The 18,698-nt window shown below is 36.4% G+C and overlaps 3 protein-coding genes across 4 annotated transcripts; 1 reads left to right on the top strand and 2 right to left on the bottom strand.

Annotated features, from left to right (window-relative positions):
• Positions 1-470: 470 nt before the first annotated feature.
• On the bottom strand, positions 471-1,057 carry LOC133877240 (uncharacterized). Its single transcript, XM_062315483.1, has 3 exons — positions 933-1,057; positions 691-853; positions 471-608 (listed from the first exon to the last, which is right to left on the bottom strand). Exons 1-3 carry the CDS (start codon positions 1,055-1,057, stop codon positions 471-473), a joined length of 426 nt encoding a protein of 141 aa, XP_062171467.1.
• A 4,455-nt stretch (positions 1,058-5,512) lies between these two features.
• Positions 5,513-14,408, top strand: LOC133878057 (uncharacterized). Of its 2 annotated transcripts, none has more exons than XM_062316545.1 (7): positions 5,513-5,813; positions 7,052-7,514; positions 9,895-10,049; positions 11,663-11,776; positions 12,597-12,853; positions 13,496-13,716; positions 13,828-14,408. In XM_062316545.1, the coding sequence occupies exons 2-7, from the start codon at positions 7,161-7,163 to the stop codon at positions 14,212-14,214; spliced, it is 1,488 nt and encodes a 495-aa protein (XP_062172529.1). In that variant the 5' UTR covers positions 5,513-5,813; positions 7,052-7,160; the 3' UTR covers positions 14,215-14,408. The 2 variants fall into 2 exon arrangements, with proteins under 2 accessions (XP_062172529.1, XP_062172530.1); XM_062316546.1 differs by having other exon boundaries at positions 5,515-5,813; positions 11,681-11,776.
• A 1,813-nt stretch (positions 14,409-16,221) lies between these two features.
• On the bottom strand, positions 16,222-18,480 carry LOC133877156 (cytochrome P450 77A1-like). The gene has a single exon (XM_062315401.1). The coding sequence runs from the start codon at positions 18,227-18,229 to the stop codon at positions 16,706-16,708; it is 1,524 nt and encodes a 507-aa protein (XP_062171385.1). The 5' UTR covers positions 18,230-18,480; the 3' UTR covers positions 16,222-16,705.
• Between the last annotated feature and the right edge of the window lie 218 nt (positions 18,481-18,698).

Raw genomic sequence — 18,698 nt, 5'->3', positions numbered from 1 at the left:
TTTTAAAATCTATTTTACATCTATTGAATATATTTTTTTTAAATTCATCATAAATTTGTTGGACCACGTGTGATTCTACATATTTAATAGATTTTAAAAAATATACAGTAAATATAAAAATATCATTTCTCAAACCTTTTTCGGTTTTTTTTTTTCTTCAAAAAAACAAACACATAAATGACCTTGTTCATATAAATTTCTCGTCATTTTCTTTTTGGATCTGAATTATTCATGATGATCGAAGTACATGTTTTTAAGGGATAGTTCAATCGGTTAGAGACCATATCTCAAGAAGTAAAGGTCACTAGTTTGAATTTTTTTCTCCCTCTTGTGTGGTGGAGATGTAAAAGAAACTAGAAAAAAGAAAAGAAAAAACAAATTTAGAATTAAATCCAAACGTGTTCGTCACAACTCATACATATAGATGCACGAAAGTACAACTAATGTTTTTGGTCGTTCCACTCTGACTCTCAGTCTCGTTTGGGTGGGTTCACGTAGCTCCCCATCCTCACCACAATCCCGTCAATATCACGCACATAACCAACTTTCTGGCCCCATTCTTTCGTCTCCGGCTCGCTCACCGGCACTGCACCGCTCTCCACCGCCCTCTGATCCAACCCACCAAAACAGTTGTTACAATACAATTAATCACATTTTCACAAGCAACCTTAATTCATGCAAATCACGTACCTTGTAGGCAGCATCAACATCCGCGTACGCAAAGCAAACCTCAATTGCCTGTCTCATGCTGCCGGACCCAGGGATCTGGACCGCACCGGTTAGCTCGTCAGTCTCGTGTTGGTGCAGCGGAGTAAACGCTATCGTGGTCTGCCCGCTTTCCAGCTCTCCCCATCTACCAAAAGGTCCAAAACCCATCAAACATTTTGTCTCTCTCAGTGGTTTAGATATATATGGCTCTAACGTTAACGTACCTGTGGGATTCGTCTAAGCGACGAACATTGTAGCCAAAGGCTTCGGCATAGAAGGCCACTGATTTGGCTACGTCCTTCACGTACACAACCGTGTAGGCAAACGCTGGGTTGAGAGAAGACGCCATTGTTGTTCGACTGGGGCTCGATGCGCGAGCGTTTTATATATTCTGCTATTTCTGATAGCTTTTTACACGTTGCGAGCAATTGTAGCAAGTCAAAGTTACACGCGGACCTCATGCATGTTAAGCAGGATCCATTGCCGTCCACCTGGCACCTATGGTTTACTCCGTCCAAATCTACTACATATAACATATTCCCAGTTACGTCTGGGGGTGGGCACGGGGGGTCAGGTTTGGTTTCAGACTTTTCTTGAACCCGGCCTCCCCGTGATGGGCGGGTTCCCAAAAATGGTTCCGAACCCATTCAAATTCACAATTTCACCCTACCGAGGCGATAAAGATCCCCAAGTGATATCTAAACTCGTGACCCATATCCTGTCCAGCAGAAAAGTTATCCAGTTCCCGATCTGATCGGCACTGGGAGACTTTGATGGGTTAGAGTTGGTGTTTCCTTTTCTTTCTTTTTTCTTTTTTTTTCTTCCTCGGAAAGAAGTTTCTTTCTTCTTTTCTTTCAATTGTGAAGCAACCAAACTATGAGCACTGCTATCTCTTCTTTTCACGAGCTAGGTCTTCACCAGTCCTCAGTTAGCTTCGAGCCTTCGAGCTTTTCCTCAGTGTACGTCTTTATCTTTGTCGCTGTTTTTGCTTGGCTCTCCTCTGGTGGTCTCGCTAGGGCTCTCTCTAAAACCCGAGATCATGTCCAAACTCAAAGTGCTATTCCTGGCCCTTCTGGTCTGCCACTTCTTGACGTGTTTACGAAGCATACGATTGGATTTTCGGTGCTTTGGGGCCTTTCCTGATCAGTAGGATATCACTAGCTAGTGATGATGAAGATGAAGAAGAGGAAGATCAAGAATATCGAGAAAATCGTGTGGGCGCTGAGGGAAGTGATGGAAATGGAACTTCGATCAAGAACTGTCTTCTCCAAGTGGACTTGTGTATGGTTTATACAGGAAAATCAAAACAATAAGTTGTGCAAAGAAGCTAAAAATGAGAGAGAGACAACCCAAGTGATAATGAATCTATTTCTGCACCTGCTGCTCCTCCACCAAATACTTTGTTGCTTATGCGCTGTAGATCTGCTCTTCCAAAAGGCAGGTTGGAAGAAGAAGAGGGAGGAGGAGCAGGAAGAAGAAGAAGCTGAGGATGAACATGAAAGAGGTAGAGAAAAAGAACGGAGAAATGCAAAGAGTTTGAAGTCTTTAATGGCTTGGCTTGGTTTTCGCTTTCACTGCGTCTTTGACCAGTGAGTTCTCACTAACCTTGCGGAGCATTGATGGCGTATCATTGGGCCCGGTTCACTTGTTTCATCATTTCAAGTCAGTAAAAAAATAAGTAAAAAATAAGCTTCTTTAAAATAAATTCCTATTTGTAAACAAACGGTTTTAGTACTTTAATTTGGCGCCACATTTTCCTTTAGGTTCCTGAAAAGTCATTAGAGAAATTTGTTGATGTCAAATCTCGACCGTCCAATTTTATTTATTTATTTATTTTTATTATTTTTTTTTTTTAAGTAGATGTGCTGTTAATTTCATTCATAACGTTAGAACTTCTTCTAGTCTTTTTTTGATATTGATTTGGAATGACATAAATATAATTAAAAAATTATATTCATGTTATTCAAAAGAATATAGATATAACTTGTTTTATTACATTTATGTCATTTCAAATAAACACTAAGAGAACACTATAAGAAACTCTAATATTCTTCAATTTCATTACACATGCAAGCTAGATCCGAACTGTATAACACGGTATACTCGTGAATTTCGAGACAGAACGAGGCGATATACAGGTTCGGGCAGGTTATGCTGAATCCTAGTTACGTCCAAAACTTAACAAGCTAGCTTTTTCGATGCCATGTTGATGAAGGCAGCTATTTTGCACATTCTATTAATACATATTTGGAAATTATATTAATCAACATATGGAACAACATTATTGTATTAATTATAAGATAAAGTATAAATAATGTCTTATAATTTATTATAGTAAAAAGTAATCTATATATATTAAATGAAAGATTTGAGTATTTTATTGATCAAAGATCACGAGCATAAAGCTCTTACATCACGAAGTATAAAGCTTTACAAAATCATAGCCGCATGCTATAAAGTTACATAACCATAGATATATACAAACAAAATTCTTACAATAAAGTGATATCTATGATTTTCATCTTTCGTTAACCCATATACAAAAATTATTAAAGAGCATATCTGTTCCGAGCAAACTAAATCTAAGATAAGAGTAGACAAATATCTTAGAAATTTTTTATTTAAACCGGCCCTGAGAGATAACCTCTCATATCGAACTATCCAAGCCGTGAGAAATAATCCCTTATACCTGACTAATATTCATCCTATAGATCGCCCATGCATTATGACAGATCTAAAACTCTTATTCAAAGCAAAAACATAACCAGCAAATAGCAGCAGCGACCAGAGAGGAGATAAAATGGCACAGTACGGAGGTAGATGGACAGATGCATAATGAAGAAGCCAAAATTATTGATTTAGTTGGAGAACACCTACAAACAAAAGAAAAAACTAGAATAAGAGGAGAATCTAGGAGCGGAGAGTAAAAAGAGAAAAGAAGAGGAGAAGTAGGGGCTTAAATTTTTAACTTTTGAAATGGAAGCCGAAAAATTAAAATAAACCAACAAAAGCAAATGGCAAAAAGAGAACACGAAATTTTATGTTATGTGTGTTAACCACGGGCGTAAAGTGAATCGCATCATTTCTCATAATCAAAGTGTTTTTATACCTTGAAGACTAATTACCCATAATATTTTAGCTGCATATAAAACTCTCTAAACTAGTAGGAAGGGAAAGATGAGATACTTAACCCTAAAACTTGATATGAGCAAAACTTATGACCAAGTAGAGTGAAGTTTTCTGGAGGTAGTTTTGAGAAAGCTTAGGTTTTCCACCAATGGATACAATTAATCGTGAAGTTCACCAGTTTAGTGTTTTACTTTATTATCATTAATGGCGAGCCAAAATGGTATATATATAGTTCCTATTAGAGATTCATTATCTCCTAAACTTTTTTAATGCATGTGTAGTGGTGCTGATCAATTCTTTCCTTTATCAGGTCGAGGACATTGGTGCTCACCAAATTTTACTAGTCAAAATAGTTAAAAATCGCCTTTTTCTATTTTAGCCATTTACTTTTTTAGAGTACACTTAGCAGTCTTATCATTTTAACTATCTACAATCGCTATTTTATTCAAATAATCTTTTTTTAAAATAGAGGTGGTGTGTGATGCATGAGAGAGAAAGTTTAATAGTTTTTTTTTTTATTATTATTGTTCTGGTGAGTGAATAGTGTTTATTATTGTTGGTAAGTACTGTTTACTTACCAAATTGGTGAAGCAACCGAGACCATTTTAACAAATTAACTCATCAAAATAGTACAAAAAAAAAAAAAAAAAAAAAAAAAACTATTTTGGTGAGTACACTAACTTGCTAAGCATGGGTTTCAATTGCTAGGGAGAAATAAGGTTAAATTATTATTATTATCTTTTTTTTTTTCTTTTTGCTGATGAGAGTTTTCCCTTTTGCAAAGTATATTCTGATTATTCTCTTAGATGATGTAGACTGTAACGGCTGCTGGATGTCCAGGAGAAAGTATACGAAGACTACTGAGTCACCTACTCTTTTAACCTTTTCTAATGCAATGGCACCATCTTTTCACCATCAAAATTGAAACTTATTTGACCAGAAGAAACAATTTGGAGCTTTTTGATAATGCTTTTGGAAAGTTTTTTTTTTTTTATTTATTTATTTATTTTTTTTTGAAAAGTTCAAATTTGAGAAAATATTTTTGGTGGCAACCCTCAATAAAAAAAAAAGAAGGGTGGCTATCTAACCATCCCGATCTAGCTAGAGTTGTTACGTGACAACCATTAATTTATTGTAGTGGCTATACAACCAACTTTAATCAAATTAAGGCGGACGTTCCAACCACTCTTTCTTTACTTAAGGGTACTCTCATGACTATATATTTGTGGGAAATGATATTTATATTTTTTGTACACAATAGTTACACTTACACAAGACACATTGAAGTGGGGCTTACATACTGAGCCCATCCCAACGTATCTTGTGTGAGTGTAATTGTTTTGAGTATGATGTGTAAGTATCATTTCTCAAAATTGAATACTTATTTTGACAAAATATTTAGGGATTTGATTCTTGTACAACACCAATACAACAACTGTACAACAATCCCTCACATGAGAGTGGGTTTTAGTATGTGGGATCCACCTTCATGTAAAAGATTGTTGTACAATTGTTGTATTGGTGTTGTAAATCTAACATTTTTTAAATATTTATATAAGAATGTGTAAAAAAAATTGAAGAGATTCTGGGTATTAAGTTTTTTTTTGAGTTAACAAAGTTTTGGGAAAGTTGGGCATCTGGATTCAGACATTTACCAAACATACCAAACATAGCTTTATTTCCCGGTCAAGTTCCCAGCGACACGTATCAGGTCAGGCTAGCTGTCGATATCGGAGTGTCACGTCAATTGCTGGGGCCTCCGTTCCCTCCGCCAGTTCGTTTCCCTTTCTCATTTTCTACATCATCGATTGTGCTGGAACCAAAGACTATGAAGAAGAACGAAGACTCTTAATTCAAAAGCTTCTCGTTAACTCCCACAACAAGAATCTACTGAACCAATTCGTCGAAAACGCCAGAACCGAAAAAAGCCTTGCTCTCTTTCTCTGACTTTCCAGTTTTTACGGGAAGATTTCCAGGTCTGTGATTTTGTTTTAATTTTTAAATTCTAATTTCTGGTTTATTCGTACGAATTTGAGGAACTTGCTCCATTCATTTTTTTGAAAAATATAAAATTTTGGTTGAATTATGCTTAGTAATTGTTAGATCGTGAATGTTGTAGAAAATTCTATATGGCAAATTACCATCGCGATTGGAACTTTGGCGAATCGAACTCGACTGATGGTACAAAAAATAAAGAAAGATTGTAACTCTTTTCTTTTTCTTTTATCGCGATGTTGTGTGGATAAGTGCCTGTAATTTTTGTGACGTGATTGTAACTTTGAATCGCTATTTAGTTCATTTTTTTATTAAGCTGTGTGATGGTTTAAGTTTTTTTTTTTTTTTGTTTTTAATATATATTACCAAAAAGTATAATAGAGAAGGATAATTTTGATTTGGCCGATCAATTTTTCTTAGTACTACTGCTTTTGCATATCTGAAGTATTTCGTAGGAGTAATATATTGGAGTGAAAATAAAACGATTTTTCCTCTTTCAAAACAAAAAAATTCCTCCTAAGATGTTTTCTGATAAATTAGGAAATCGATGACGGCTTTTTACCCTAATTTTTGTTGCCAAGTTGAAATCCAATGGGGACACTACCAAGAGGATAATTGATTTTTACTTATATATCGAGTTCTTTGGTATTATCTGCAAACTTAATATGTGTTTTAGAAGATTGCCTGCAACAATAAGCGACCAAATCATTAGATTTGAACATTTTAGTCAATGGTGTTTCTCATGTACGCTCCTCATTTTCCAGTTTATTGGTAAGTCACAAACGCACCTGATGAGAGTTGAACCCATGACCTCACCCTCCATCTTGCTACAAAGGGAGGAAGTACCATTTGAACTACAGCCCATTGACATCTTATTTAGATGCTAATAAGGCAGTGGTTTCATATTAGATGGCAGCATGATTTTTGAGGGCATAATAATTTATAGTTTGCAAACCTGTATTAGGGATGGACAATAGATGGTAAGCAATATCCTTTTCAAAAGGAAACTCACTTTCCGTAATATTTTTTTTTATATTGAATGTTTGCTTCTACCTTACTTGAAGATGGTTAATGGCCTATTTATGTGTAAACAATTATTTCATGCATTTCCTGATTTGTCAATGCTTCTTGCTGGTTGATATTCGTACATGCTTCACTAATTAAGATTAACAGCTGGGGAGATACGCTTTGCTTAAGTAACTCTTTTTTATGTATCCAGGGGTTCCAGCTGCTTTAGAGTAAATTTATGGGTTAATCATTCTTGTCCTTATGAGTACTCTGTAGAGTACTAGTGGACTGCAAACGTGAGCTCCTATCAAGTCTTCTCAATGGGCGACTCATTGCAAAGTTCTAGGTTAAGCAGAAGCTCTGAAGCGACCAGTGTCACAACTGCAAAAAAGGTGTCTAAAAGAAGTTTAGTTGCTTCTCGTCCTAGAGCTTCTTTACAGAATCCTTTAAGGCACATAGCTTCGGTAAGCCATGGTATACTTGGAAGTGGTGCAGTTGGTAGCTCAGCATTGTTTCTACTCAAAGTTGCTGCATTAGAGACAGTACGGAGGTTTTCAATGGCCAAATGTCCTTTTGCATGGCGTGGTCTTCAGACACTGCAAGTTCTTTGCTATCCACCATTTAAGTGGATTCAGAGATGGGCTCCCTTCAAGAGTTTGGTGGAAGGCATGCAGGTTTGATTTTACAATTTTATGAAGGTTTAATCATATGTGGGTCACCCTTTATATAAGCATATAGAAATATTGAGAGCTTAAATATCATCCATATCATAGAGTGTTTAACTCATCAAAGCAACCTTTCTTTGATCACGAATTTGGGTTTTTGCTTTTACATGAATTGCACAAGCAGTTTATGCCTTTATGTACAACTTATGTGTGGTATAAATTTGTACATGGTATTACTTTTAAAAATAAATTTGCACATGGTATTGATTGTATCTTTTCATTTTGTTTTTAACTTACTTAAAATTATTGTAAATTAATCATTATCTTGTTAGTCTGGTTTCATATATACATGTGCATCAATATATTTGTTTGCTCTACATTTTTCTACGCACTTGTCATGTTCAAATTGATTTAATTTTTGGTTGCCGATGAGATCTAGCTTAAATGACACTTCCTCCCCAATTAAACGTGTAGGGTAGAGGTTTTGTGTTCAAGATCCATTGGTTGTGTGTGTCACCGATTAAAAAAATAGAGGGTAATTACTTTTTCTCCACATGAACTACCACTCATTTATAAGTTACCCTCATGAACTGACACTTGGCATTGAACTACCATTTTTTTAGAAAAACCCCTGGTCGTTAGGAAATCTTGTTAAATCAAACGAAATATTCTCTTTTTAGATGTTAAATCTTGTTAAAGAAGGGAAATATCCTCAAAATAATAATAAAATAATAATAATAAAATTAAAAATGTGAAAAAAAAAAATCAAAATTAAGAATTAAATAAAAATATAAAAACTGAAAGTTAATAATCTTAAAACTTCAAAAAAAAGAAAAAGAAAAGGAACAAGGGATGGTCGTTGAACCACCCCTTGGGGTGGCCTATTCAGCCCTAAGTGTTTTTTGGGGGTGGCTCTATGACTTTTGAGGATAGTTTGTCCACCCCAAACCACCTGGGGGTGGCGCGGCCACCACCCTAGGATTTCCTTTCTTTTCTCTTCTTCTTCTTCTTCTTCATTTCTTTTTCTTCTTTTTTTTTTTTTCTTCTTTTTTTTTTAATCTTTTCTGTTGGTTTTTAAAACTTTTTATTCGTTTAGTTTTAAGGATATTTTATGTAAATTTTGTTTCTAAACTAAGGTATTTATGTCATTTCACTTTTTTTTAACGATTTTGATTAACCGAGGGGGGTTTTGTAATAAAATGGTAGATTCAATGCGGTTGAGTGTGACAGGTGTTAGTTCATGGGAGCGACTTATAAATGAGTGGTAGGAAAAAGGTAATTACCCAAAAAAATAAATAAAAACAAGTTAGTTTGATTTTTTTGTTAATTTAAAAAGCAGTTCGGAACATAAGCCTTGCATATGGAAATCTCAATTATATGCTTCATCCTTTTGTTTTTTTGTGTGTAAGGTAATTTTATATTCTGACTACAGTGTAGACTATAAAAGTAAAATAAAAAGGTGCAGTACAATTACGAACTGTTAAAACAATATATATTGGAACTTATTCCAATTTATAATGCAAAATGCTTAGTCAACTCATTCCAATGCATTCGAACTGGAAGTCTTGCATATATGGAAACATTTTATTTGGATAGTTTGTATAAAATTTTATAATTGTTACTGTGGTCCTCACGGACGGCGCTAGTACTTTTTAAAACAATTATGATTTTGCATAATTCATGAATGTGAAATTAAGTGTACTGATAAGTTTGTTCTCTCCTCTTTGGAGTAGTTGAAACCATTATAGTTGCTTTTTTATTGCAAGAGCTATAAATATAGGAATACATCTGCTCTTATACATATGACATGCATTATCAAATTCTTGTGGTTGAGGTAGTCAAGGACAATTATCTGTTCTCTCTTTCATGAATGTTAAATTTCTTTCTATTTCTTCTTTTCCAAGTTCTTTAAATTGGTTCTTAGGGTTGTTTGGTATTAGAAATATATGCCCCTTCTAGCTAGGTGGCTTCTCCAGGGCAATTATCTGTTCTCTTTCGAATCTCCTTGAGTGTAAACAATTTTCTTGGGGTCAGCCTACTGGGGAAACCGGAGTATTACCTGATCTGTATGGAGGTCGCGCTTTACATGGGTCCGAGGTTTACCTGACAGGAATGGGTACACGAAGTAGCCCTACCTTGGAAGGGTTCCTTGTCATTAAAAAAAAAAAAAAAGAATGTTAAATTTCTTTCTATTTCTTCTTTTCCAAGTTCTTTAAATTGGTTCTTAGGGTTGTTTGGTATTAAAAATATGTCCCTTCTAGTTAGGTAACTTTTCTTGTATACTGCTTGTGTATCTGGGGCGCCTTATGCTTTTAATGATATTTCGATTACTTATACAAAAAAGAGAAAGAAAAAAAAAAGATTATTTAAAATATTTCCATGCTTACAGATGTTGTCAGGGCCTATTCTAGTCCTTTCAATTGCAACAACTTTGTCTGATGAAGCAGTGTGTACAAGTGGAACCTCAGATGGTGTCAGTGATTCTCATACACATTCAGAACCATCTTCAGAGCTATCCTCTGTACAGTCTACTATGGATACAAGGTATATAATTTAGCAGGATGATGCTTGCAAATTTTATATTTCATTTGTTATTTGACACCTTATATATTTTTGGAGAAAGGTAAAAGATGAACGTTGATAACAGACAATCAGATTTAGTTCAACTGCTATAAAATTTTAAAGATTATAAGCATCAGGTTAATTTGATTGACTGGAATTGCAGAATTCTAATGATGCTTCTAAGGTAACTTAGAGTGACAAGACAATTTATATATTATTGTTAATGGAAATTGTCCTATAAGGGCTTAAGTTTTACCTTGTGACAAACAAGGGACTAAGTTTTTAGTTTTGACAATTGAAGGCATGAGTTTTCGCCTTGTGACAATTAAGGTTGACTGTCTAATTTTCTGTCAATTTCTGAAGGGAGAACCTGCCTGCTCTCATTATGAACACGTCGAACCAATTAAAACATGACACGCGGACATGCAAATAACTTAAGCCTCATCAGCCCCAGATAAGCACTATGTCAGCCCAGCCCAGCCACGGTTGCTGGGTCCTCTCCAAGCCACAGCAGTGACTGGGAACGAACCAGCCATGGTTGGGCTGCCACCCACGGCAATGGCTGGTTCATTCCCAGCCATTGTCGTGGTTGGGCATGACCCAGCCATGATTGGGTTGAGTTGCCGTGGCTCTAATGAGATGCTGATGTGGGGCTGATGAGATTCTGACGTGGCTTAAGTTGCTTACATATCCATGTGTCGTGTTTTAATTGGTTTGAAGTAGGTATTAACAGCTGGCAGATTCTCCGTTAAGAAATTTACGGAAAATCAGACGGTTGTCCTTATTTATCACAAAGCGAAAACTTAAGCCTTTAATTATCAAAATTAGAAGCTCAAGCCCTTATTTGTCATGGGTAAAACTCATGCCCTTATGGTACAATTTCCCTATTGCTAATTATGAAGTTTTCTTGTTCATATGGAGAATGGTTTAGTCAATTGTCAAATCTGGACAATTAATGGAATCTCTCGTTCTTGGGAAGTCAGGATTTCAATCTTGAATTCAAAAGATTTTCAGAACATATCGATATGTATGGGAGGGGTCAAAGATTGGAGTTGGAGCTGGCTGAACTTCGTTAGACTTCACGTACTTACTTGGTTCTAAGTGTTTGGTTGGACTTGGTACAGGGTTAGACACATAAATCATTGACCCCTTTTTGGCATTTTTTCTTTCTTTATTTTTTATATAAAAAATCTCTTAACATATTTTAAAGATAGAATAATTTAGCAGCTTCAGATTTAGCAGTGGGAGTGGTTCTGGTTTTTTGTCAGATATATAACCATACAATTTGAGCTTGCTGACCCTTGGTTATGGGACCAAGCAAAACAATCTTATCAGGTCATATATATCTAAATAAATATCAATTGTCCTCGACTGATCGTGTTCAGACCATGAGACAACTTTTTATATAGATTTCAATTTTTGAAGTCATTGTCATTTTTTCTTGTGAGATTGTGTAAGTGATTACCTGTTTTGAAAATAATAGTGACCAGAAACTTTACATGAATGTTTGTGTTGCAGCAGTTTTCTTCAGTCATTTTGTCTTACTCCTTTTGTTAGGTATTTGAGGGTGTCTTGATAGTTATTTATGTTTATAGCTTTCATGTGATACCCAGGACTTCTGATGGATCGCCTCAAAGTCTGGCATCTGAAAATTGGATGATACAACTGCATAAAGAACTGAAAAACCAAGGGATTTGTTTGCCAGAAAGGTAATTGGATGAGTTTTAGGTATAAACAATGGTCAAGTGATGCACTTAATTTTTTGTTTTTAAATAAACACGAAGGAAAAGTATATGATTGAATTTTTCTTTTGTTTTTTGTTTTTTTGTTTTTCTCTAAACATGTTTGCTTTATATTTGTTGTAATCTCTTATTACACTCTTATTCTTGTTATTATATAAGACTAAAATATTGTTTAGAATTTTTGGCATCTTGCATATTAATGTGGTTTTTCTATTTTGTATTGCTTTCACCTGATCTCTATGATCTTGTTTTTTCTTTTTTTGAAGAGTTCTCTATGATCTTGTTGAACAGCTGAATACGACCAGAATACAAGTTAACTCAATAGATAGTCTTTACTTATAGGTGTGGTTTTCTTCCATACTTAATCCCCCCTTCAACCAGAGTACTTTCCTGTTGGCATCATTTTGGGATTTTAAATCCCTAATTCCATTACAGGAATTACTAAATTCTCATAACCTTGATATTCTATCCACATCTCACCATCTTGCTTTTAATTAATATATAAAGATCCTCTGCACTTTTTAATTGTATGACATTATTTATCAAAAAAATTATTATATAAAGATAATTCAATGTAGAATTAATTGTTGAGATGAGCTTATAATGCTATTTTCATTTCCTTAACATGGTAAAAAGTCTCTTGTGCATAACCACTTTGATGTGACATAACCTTTTAGTACTGATCTGGAGAAATAGCTTCTTGTGTTTTTGAAACTTAGCGTATTTATATTTGGATACCTTGGCTTCTCTTGTTGCAGCGGACCATGACATACTAGTGTTTATGCAGAATTAATGAAGATGAGCTCCATCGATTTTACACTGCCGCTAATGGTGATTTTGCGTACTTGCTCTCATCAATTAAGAAGACAATCCGCTGGAGGGAGACTTACAGGATTCTTTCAGCACAAGAACTTGAAATGTGGTCAGATATGGTTTTCTGGCATGGATTTGATGTGAAGCACCAACCATGCCTCATAGTAAGACTTGGACTTGCTTTTGTCACCTTGCCATCTCAAGACAAACCTCGCTTTGCTCAAGCAATCAGTATGTTTCTTTTCTCTGTCTGGTAAATTTCTGGGTTACCATATACCCCTATGGTTGCTCCCAATTGCAAAGTAAGGATTTGACCACATTAAGTTACTTAGTTATTAACAAGCTTTGTTGGATATAAACATATATGCTCTCTCTCTGTCTAACTTATGATCACTGTCTTCAAGCCTCTTGCTGTGCATAGTCCACATCTATGATCTGTCATTGAAGGAAATCTGTTTTGTATTGGGCAGCACCAGCCCAGCAATCAGCTTCCTTCAGCACGACTTTAGATAGTGGGAGAAATATAGACTGTAAATTCAAGTGAAGAACTATGGTTTTGGTGGTCAATTGTACGTCGTTATCAAAAGAATCATTGGCTCAGTATGTTGAGCTTGAAAACATAATTAGTTGTTAATGTGGTAAACTGGTAATTTGTTGAACTGTCTTTTTTTACTGCAATTTCCTGCGTCGTTGAAATGAGGAACTCCAATTAAGGCAGTAAATGTCTTAACCATCGATGTGGTTTGAATCTTGGAATTAATTCATTCACTTTATAGTCTCATAGTGCACACTGTCGGTTGTTTTTCTTTTATCCTATTTTTCCCATCAGTATTCCATGTGGTATTGTAACTCACTCAATTGTTGCAACTACAGTATCTCAGGTTGAGCATGGAGTCTTGCATTTAGTTGACGGAGAAAATTCACAAATTATAGTTTTGGTGGATTGTGAAGGGTTATCTCCTCTGAAAGTTCCAATGCAAATGTTGAGATCCTGTTCTGCCCTTTTGCAAGATCATTTCCCAAACCGTCTTGGCTGTTTGTTTGTCATACGACTTCCTCCGGTCGTTCGCGTTATTGCTCAAACTTTTATTCAAGTAAGCTTTTATCTTTTTATTGGGGTTTAGATGTTTGATATTCTTGCTTTTCGTTTTCTTTTTATTTCAAATATGGATCTGATGGCAGTAATGAATGGATATATCTTTCAGGTTCTGAAGCCCATCACTCGGAAAAAGTTGAAAATTGAAGGAGAGATGTACAAGAAGGTTCTTTCTGAGTACCTTGAAACACTACCATCTTATATCGGTGGTAAATGCACATGCACAAAATGTTCAACCATGAGCATCGGTTACATGCAGCAGCCTCCTACAAATTGGATGAACAGGATTTACCCTAGTGCAGTAGTGACTGACGGTGAGGATCCACGTGCACGCCATCTAGTGGATGAGATTGATATTAACCTGAATGGTAACTGTGACCAGGTGTTGAGAACTGCCATAATAAGCATCCTGATGTTGTGGGTTTTCATAGCCGTTGTTGCTGGACTGTTTGATCCTGGAAGCCGTCCTTTTTTTGCCTCCTGGAAATCAGAATAGCAGTGGACCGCCCATCATTTCTCTTTGCTCTTTATTATCCCTTAAGATTTTGATGTCCAGCATAAGTTAATAAATAATTTCTGTCTGGAGTTTCGTGGAGAGTTGTGTAGTAGCTTTGTAATCATCTTGTCTCTGATCAGATGTAATTTTTTGCAATTAGCTATTATCTTTTTTTAATTGTCAAATTTTGTATTTATCGATTTTGTGGGAATCAAGCCTTATTGTTGCTATAATAAGGATTATGATCTTCTAGAAATTATTTGCTCGAATTCTTTTAAATTTGGACAGGTGATTGTGAGAGATTACTTATGGAATTTACCTGAACGGATAAGTAGTTGGACAGCCTAATTTTTATTTAATCAGGTGTGTCCCATAACTAGTCTCTCATAATCACCTGAATTCGGGCAAATAATTGTAGAAGATCATGAAAAGTCCATTATGTTTAAAATGGAGGATTACTGATCATGAAAAGTCCACTCTCTTCATCGACAAAATTAATCTTATTTTTAAGTTTTAGACCGTCTTAGTTTGTAGTTTTCTCTCTATTTACGGATGCTTGCACTATGTACATGGTGCCTCTCATTTAATGTATAATGTATAATAATATATAATGGTGTGCACCTATCAGTTTCTTCTAAAGAAAAGCAACAACTAGGCAAAATTAGCCTCCTTCAGTTCGAACCAAGAATTTAGAAAACATTTGATAGAAATTTTATCTCAATTATCAGATGATGAAAAAGAAGATGAATTGTGAAACATCCATGAAAGAGTATGATGAGATGGAAGTAGAGAATAAAAGAAATGATGAAGAACTATGATATTGAACTAGTGAGTGGAGAATCATTAAAAAAAAAAAAAAAACCCCAAAATCCAACAACCTCAAAAGGACGAGAAGAATCTGATGAATCCACTTTTTATGAACAGTAATCCTCCATTTTAAACATACTGGAGTTTTTTTTTTTTTTAAAAAAAAAAAAAAATGGATTCCTTACCTAGTTAGTAACTCTGGAGTAATTACTGTGCTTTTCATCAACTACTGCTTAATAATGAATTCGTAAAAAGTTAGTAACTCTTGAGTAATTACACATGCCACAGATTTCTTTCCACAATAAGTTTTACATTATTTAACAAATGTGCTCATGTCATATGAGCACGTTATCATTTCATTTTCTTGCATATAAAATGGCATTGAGAGTCGAACAATCATTCATTTTTCAAAGTCATTAGCCTTAATTAGAAACTTAAGGTTCTCAAAATTAAATCACAATAATTCACAAAATTATCATTTCTCTCTATTTTCTGAATGATTCTTAAATTTGAACAGTAAATACAACAATAATTCTTGAAAATTGATAATTTTGTCAGTCCATTTTTGTCTGCTGTATCGGCATGAATAATTCATCAGATTATCTATTGTCCTTTTGAGGTAGTGGGATTTTCCATGATTCTCCACTTGTTCAATATCATGCATGATTCATAATTTCTTTTATTCTCCACTTTCATCTCATCATACTCTTTCATGCATGCTTCACAATTTTATATCTGCATAAAGATCTTGAGAATATCCTAGTAGCACTGATTTATCTTCTTCTTCATCATCTAATAATTGAGACAGGGTTTCTAACAAATGTTTTTTGAATTCTTGCTCCAAACTGGAGAAGGCCAATTTTACCTAATTGATGCTTTTCTTTATAAGAAACTAGTAGCACCATTTAAATGACACGACAACATAGGTAATATATCCATCGTTATGAGCTGTGAAAACTAATCTAGACCATAAAATAATTCATCTCATTCACTTAAAATGAGATGATCATGTGAAATCTCAAGATCATGTAAAATCTTGTGGGTGTAATTTTGGGATAATTTTTTCTAAAAAAAAAATATATATATATATATATATATATATATATATATATATAATATATGATGCGATATAAATACGAAAATTATTTTTATGTTTTTAGAAGTATTTTTCTATTTTCGAGAACAGAAAATAATAAATCAAGAACATAAATTTTAACAATCAATATATTCTCCTCACAAAAAACTAATTAGAATGCACTCCAGAGTTTCAAAATAAGGATTAATTCAACCTTCATTCTACCACTTATACATAAGCAAACTCTAGCCTAGCCCCTTGTCTCTCTTTTTTGTCTAAGCAAATACTAACACACTAGCATAATTAGCTAAGCTTATTAAGGCATACCAAAAGAGCAAAATGGATTTGGCTTACATGGAAAAAACAAAAAAAAAAAAAAAAATTACCACATTAGTTTTTTCAACGGTCAAAATTTAATTTTAAGATTTTTATAAAAAATAATAAAAAAATTAAATTAAATCTGAACCGTTAAAAAAACCTGAATCAAGATGCTGTAATTTTTTTTTTACAGCCATCTAAGCCAAATCCGAAGAAAATTACCTCTCCTAACAACAGTATCTTATCCACGTACCCACAATGGTACATAGCAAAGCTCAAACCTATGACCTATCACACCCTTGGCAAGATCACTGCCTTGAGAGGGTCCTTCATCACAACAGTGAAAGCAAAAGTCTCAGTCGGGTTGGGTGGGGCTCCGGGAACCGGCAACCACTTGAAAGCATGCACCATCCTTGCCAGCAAGAGGAGTACATGCAGAGTCCCCAGCGTCATTGCCGGACAAATCCTCCGGCCGGCTCCGAACGGCATCATCTTCACCCCCCTCGTCCCCGTCACGTCCACGTCGACCCCATCACCGACCAAGAACCTCTCGGGTCGGAACTCACCCGGGTCCTCCCACAGAACCGGGTCCTCGGCCACCCACGCAGTGTAGAACTCCACGCTCGCGTTTTCGGGAATGGTGTACCCTCCGAGCTCTGTCTCCTGCGTGACTGCGTGCGAGAGCACGAAATGTCCCGGTGGGTGTCGCCGTAAAGTCTCTTTGACCACCGCACCGAGGTAGCTCATTTTCTCTACGTCGCTCTCAGTGATGAGCCCATCTTTCCCTACGTGATCCGAGATTTCCTTGTACAGCTTTTCTTGAATCTCTTGGTCCAGCACCAAGTGAAGCAAAGCCCACTCCAAAGTAGTAGCGCTCGTGTCCGTCCCGGCGTTGATCGCCTCCGAGCACAGCGTCACGAGCTCTTCTTCTCCCAACTTGCCCCGACCCGGCGCGTCCAGGCCGAAAAGCGAGTCTATATAGGCGGCACCAGCCGGGCTCGCCATCTCCGGACCACCATTTCCACCGCTCTCCACGAAAGCCTTTCTATTTCTTACGAGCGGAACCAAGCACTCCAGCTGTTTGTTTCTCAGCGCTTTGGCTTCTTTGAGTTGCTTGCGGAACAACGGAGTGAGGACTGGGAAGAAGTCTGGGAGCTTCGGTAACGTGATCAACATCACGTCCTTTAGCACGCTTTCGATCCTTTTGATCTCATCTTCGGAGATCTTTGCGCCGAAGCAAAGGCATATGAGGATGCTACATATGGTGAGCCTACAGTTGCTCATCACCTCGACAAACCCTTTCTCTGAGGCCTCTCTCTTGAGCGTCTTCATGTGGTTTTCGAACGCCCATTTCCGTATCCAACTGCATTGCTTTACTCTCACAGGGTTTATCAGCTCGGTCACGAAGTTACGGCGTAGAGTCCTCCAGAGCGGCCCGTACTCGGCGGAGTTAATGGCGCATTTTCCGACGCTAAACAGGAGCCGGATCGGCGAGTCCTCCGGCCTGCTCGCGAATGCAGGGCCTCTCTGCACCAGGGCTTCGTGGATGAGCTCGGAGCTGGTGACAATCACGAGCGTGCGTTGGCCCATTTGCATGGTAAAGATTGGGCCATATTTTGCACGTAAATGGTCGCGTACTAAAAAGACGAAATGCCGGCGTTGGAGAATGACTTGGCCGAGATTACCCAAAATAGGCCAGCCCGGCGGCCCAGGGGGAAGGTTTTTGGACCCACCTCCGGTGACGGACCAGTAACGCCACCAGAAGCGGAGAAAGAGAAGAGCTAGGAAGAGGATAAGGAGGTCCGTGAATCCCATTCTCAGAGGAGAGGAAATGAGCTGCTAGTAAAAGGTGTAAAAGACAATGAAAGCTTACAAAATTTACAGGAAAATGGTACTTTTTATGCCGGAAAAAGTGCTGGTGGGGAGGGAGTAGTTGTTTGGTCTACTTAAACTGGCGCAAATTGAATAATCTCATCAGAAGTATTTACTTTTGACAGTACGGATGCACATGGCGATGACGTTGGTTTCCATTATCAGGAGGAAGGCTAAGGCTACTACTCATTTTCTACCTATCCCATGCTATCAGTATCACCCACTCCGACGATGCCGCGGTGTTCGAGGAGAAATGGTATATATATATATAGTTTCTTCTGGTGGTATATATATATAATTTTCGACGAGTAAAATAAAAAAGTCAATGAAAAATAAGTTTTTAGAGTCATGCGAGCATAAAAAGACATTAAAAAAAACTCTAATATTTTTCGTGCATCAAATCTTCTGTCTG

This window comes from Alnus glutinosa, chromosome 9 (assembly GCF_958979055.1).
Source record: "Alnus glutinosa chromosome 9, dhAlnGlut1.1, whole genome shotgun sequence".
In the NCBI taxonomy this organism is placed as follows: domain Eukaryota; kingdom Viridiplantae; phylum Streptophyta; class Magnoliopsida; order Fagales; family Betulaceae; genus Alnus; species Alnus glutinosa.
The sequence above is the reverse complement of the archived record's forward strand: the minus strand, read 5'-3'. Positions and strand labels throughout refer to the sequence as shown.

Coding starts and splice junctions, on each gene's coding strand:
- LOC133877240 (XM_062315483.1), bottom strand. CDS start 1,057: ATGGCGTCTTCTCTCAACCCAGCGTTTGCCTACACGGTTGTGTACGTG. Junction 854..932: donor CGCTTAGACGAATCCCACAG/GTACGTTAACGT, acceptor ACCTTTTGGTAG/ATGGGGAGAGCTGGAAAGCG. Junction 609..690: donor ATGTTGATGCTGCCTACAAG/GTACGTGATTTG, acceptor GGGTTGGATCAG/AGGGCGGTGGAGAGCGGTGC.
- LOC133878057 (XM_062316545.1), top strand. CDS start 7,161: ATGGGCGACTCATTGCAAAGTTCTAGGTTAAGCAGAAGCTCTGAAGCG. Junction 10,050..11,662: donor CAGTCTACTATGGATACAAG/GTATATAATTTA, acceptor TTATGTTTATAG/CTTTCATGTGATACCCAGGA. Junction 11,777..12,596: donor GGGATTTGTTTGCCAGAAAG/GTAATTGGATGA, acceptor GTGTTTATGCAG/AATTAATGAAGATGAGCTCC.
- LOC133877156 (XM_062315401.1), bottom strand. CDS start 18,229: ATGGGATTCACGGACCTCCTTATCCTCTTCCTAGCTCTTCTCTTTCTC.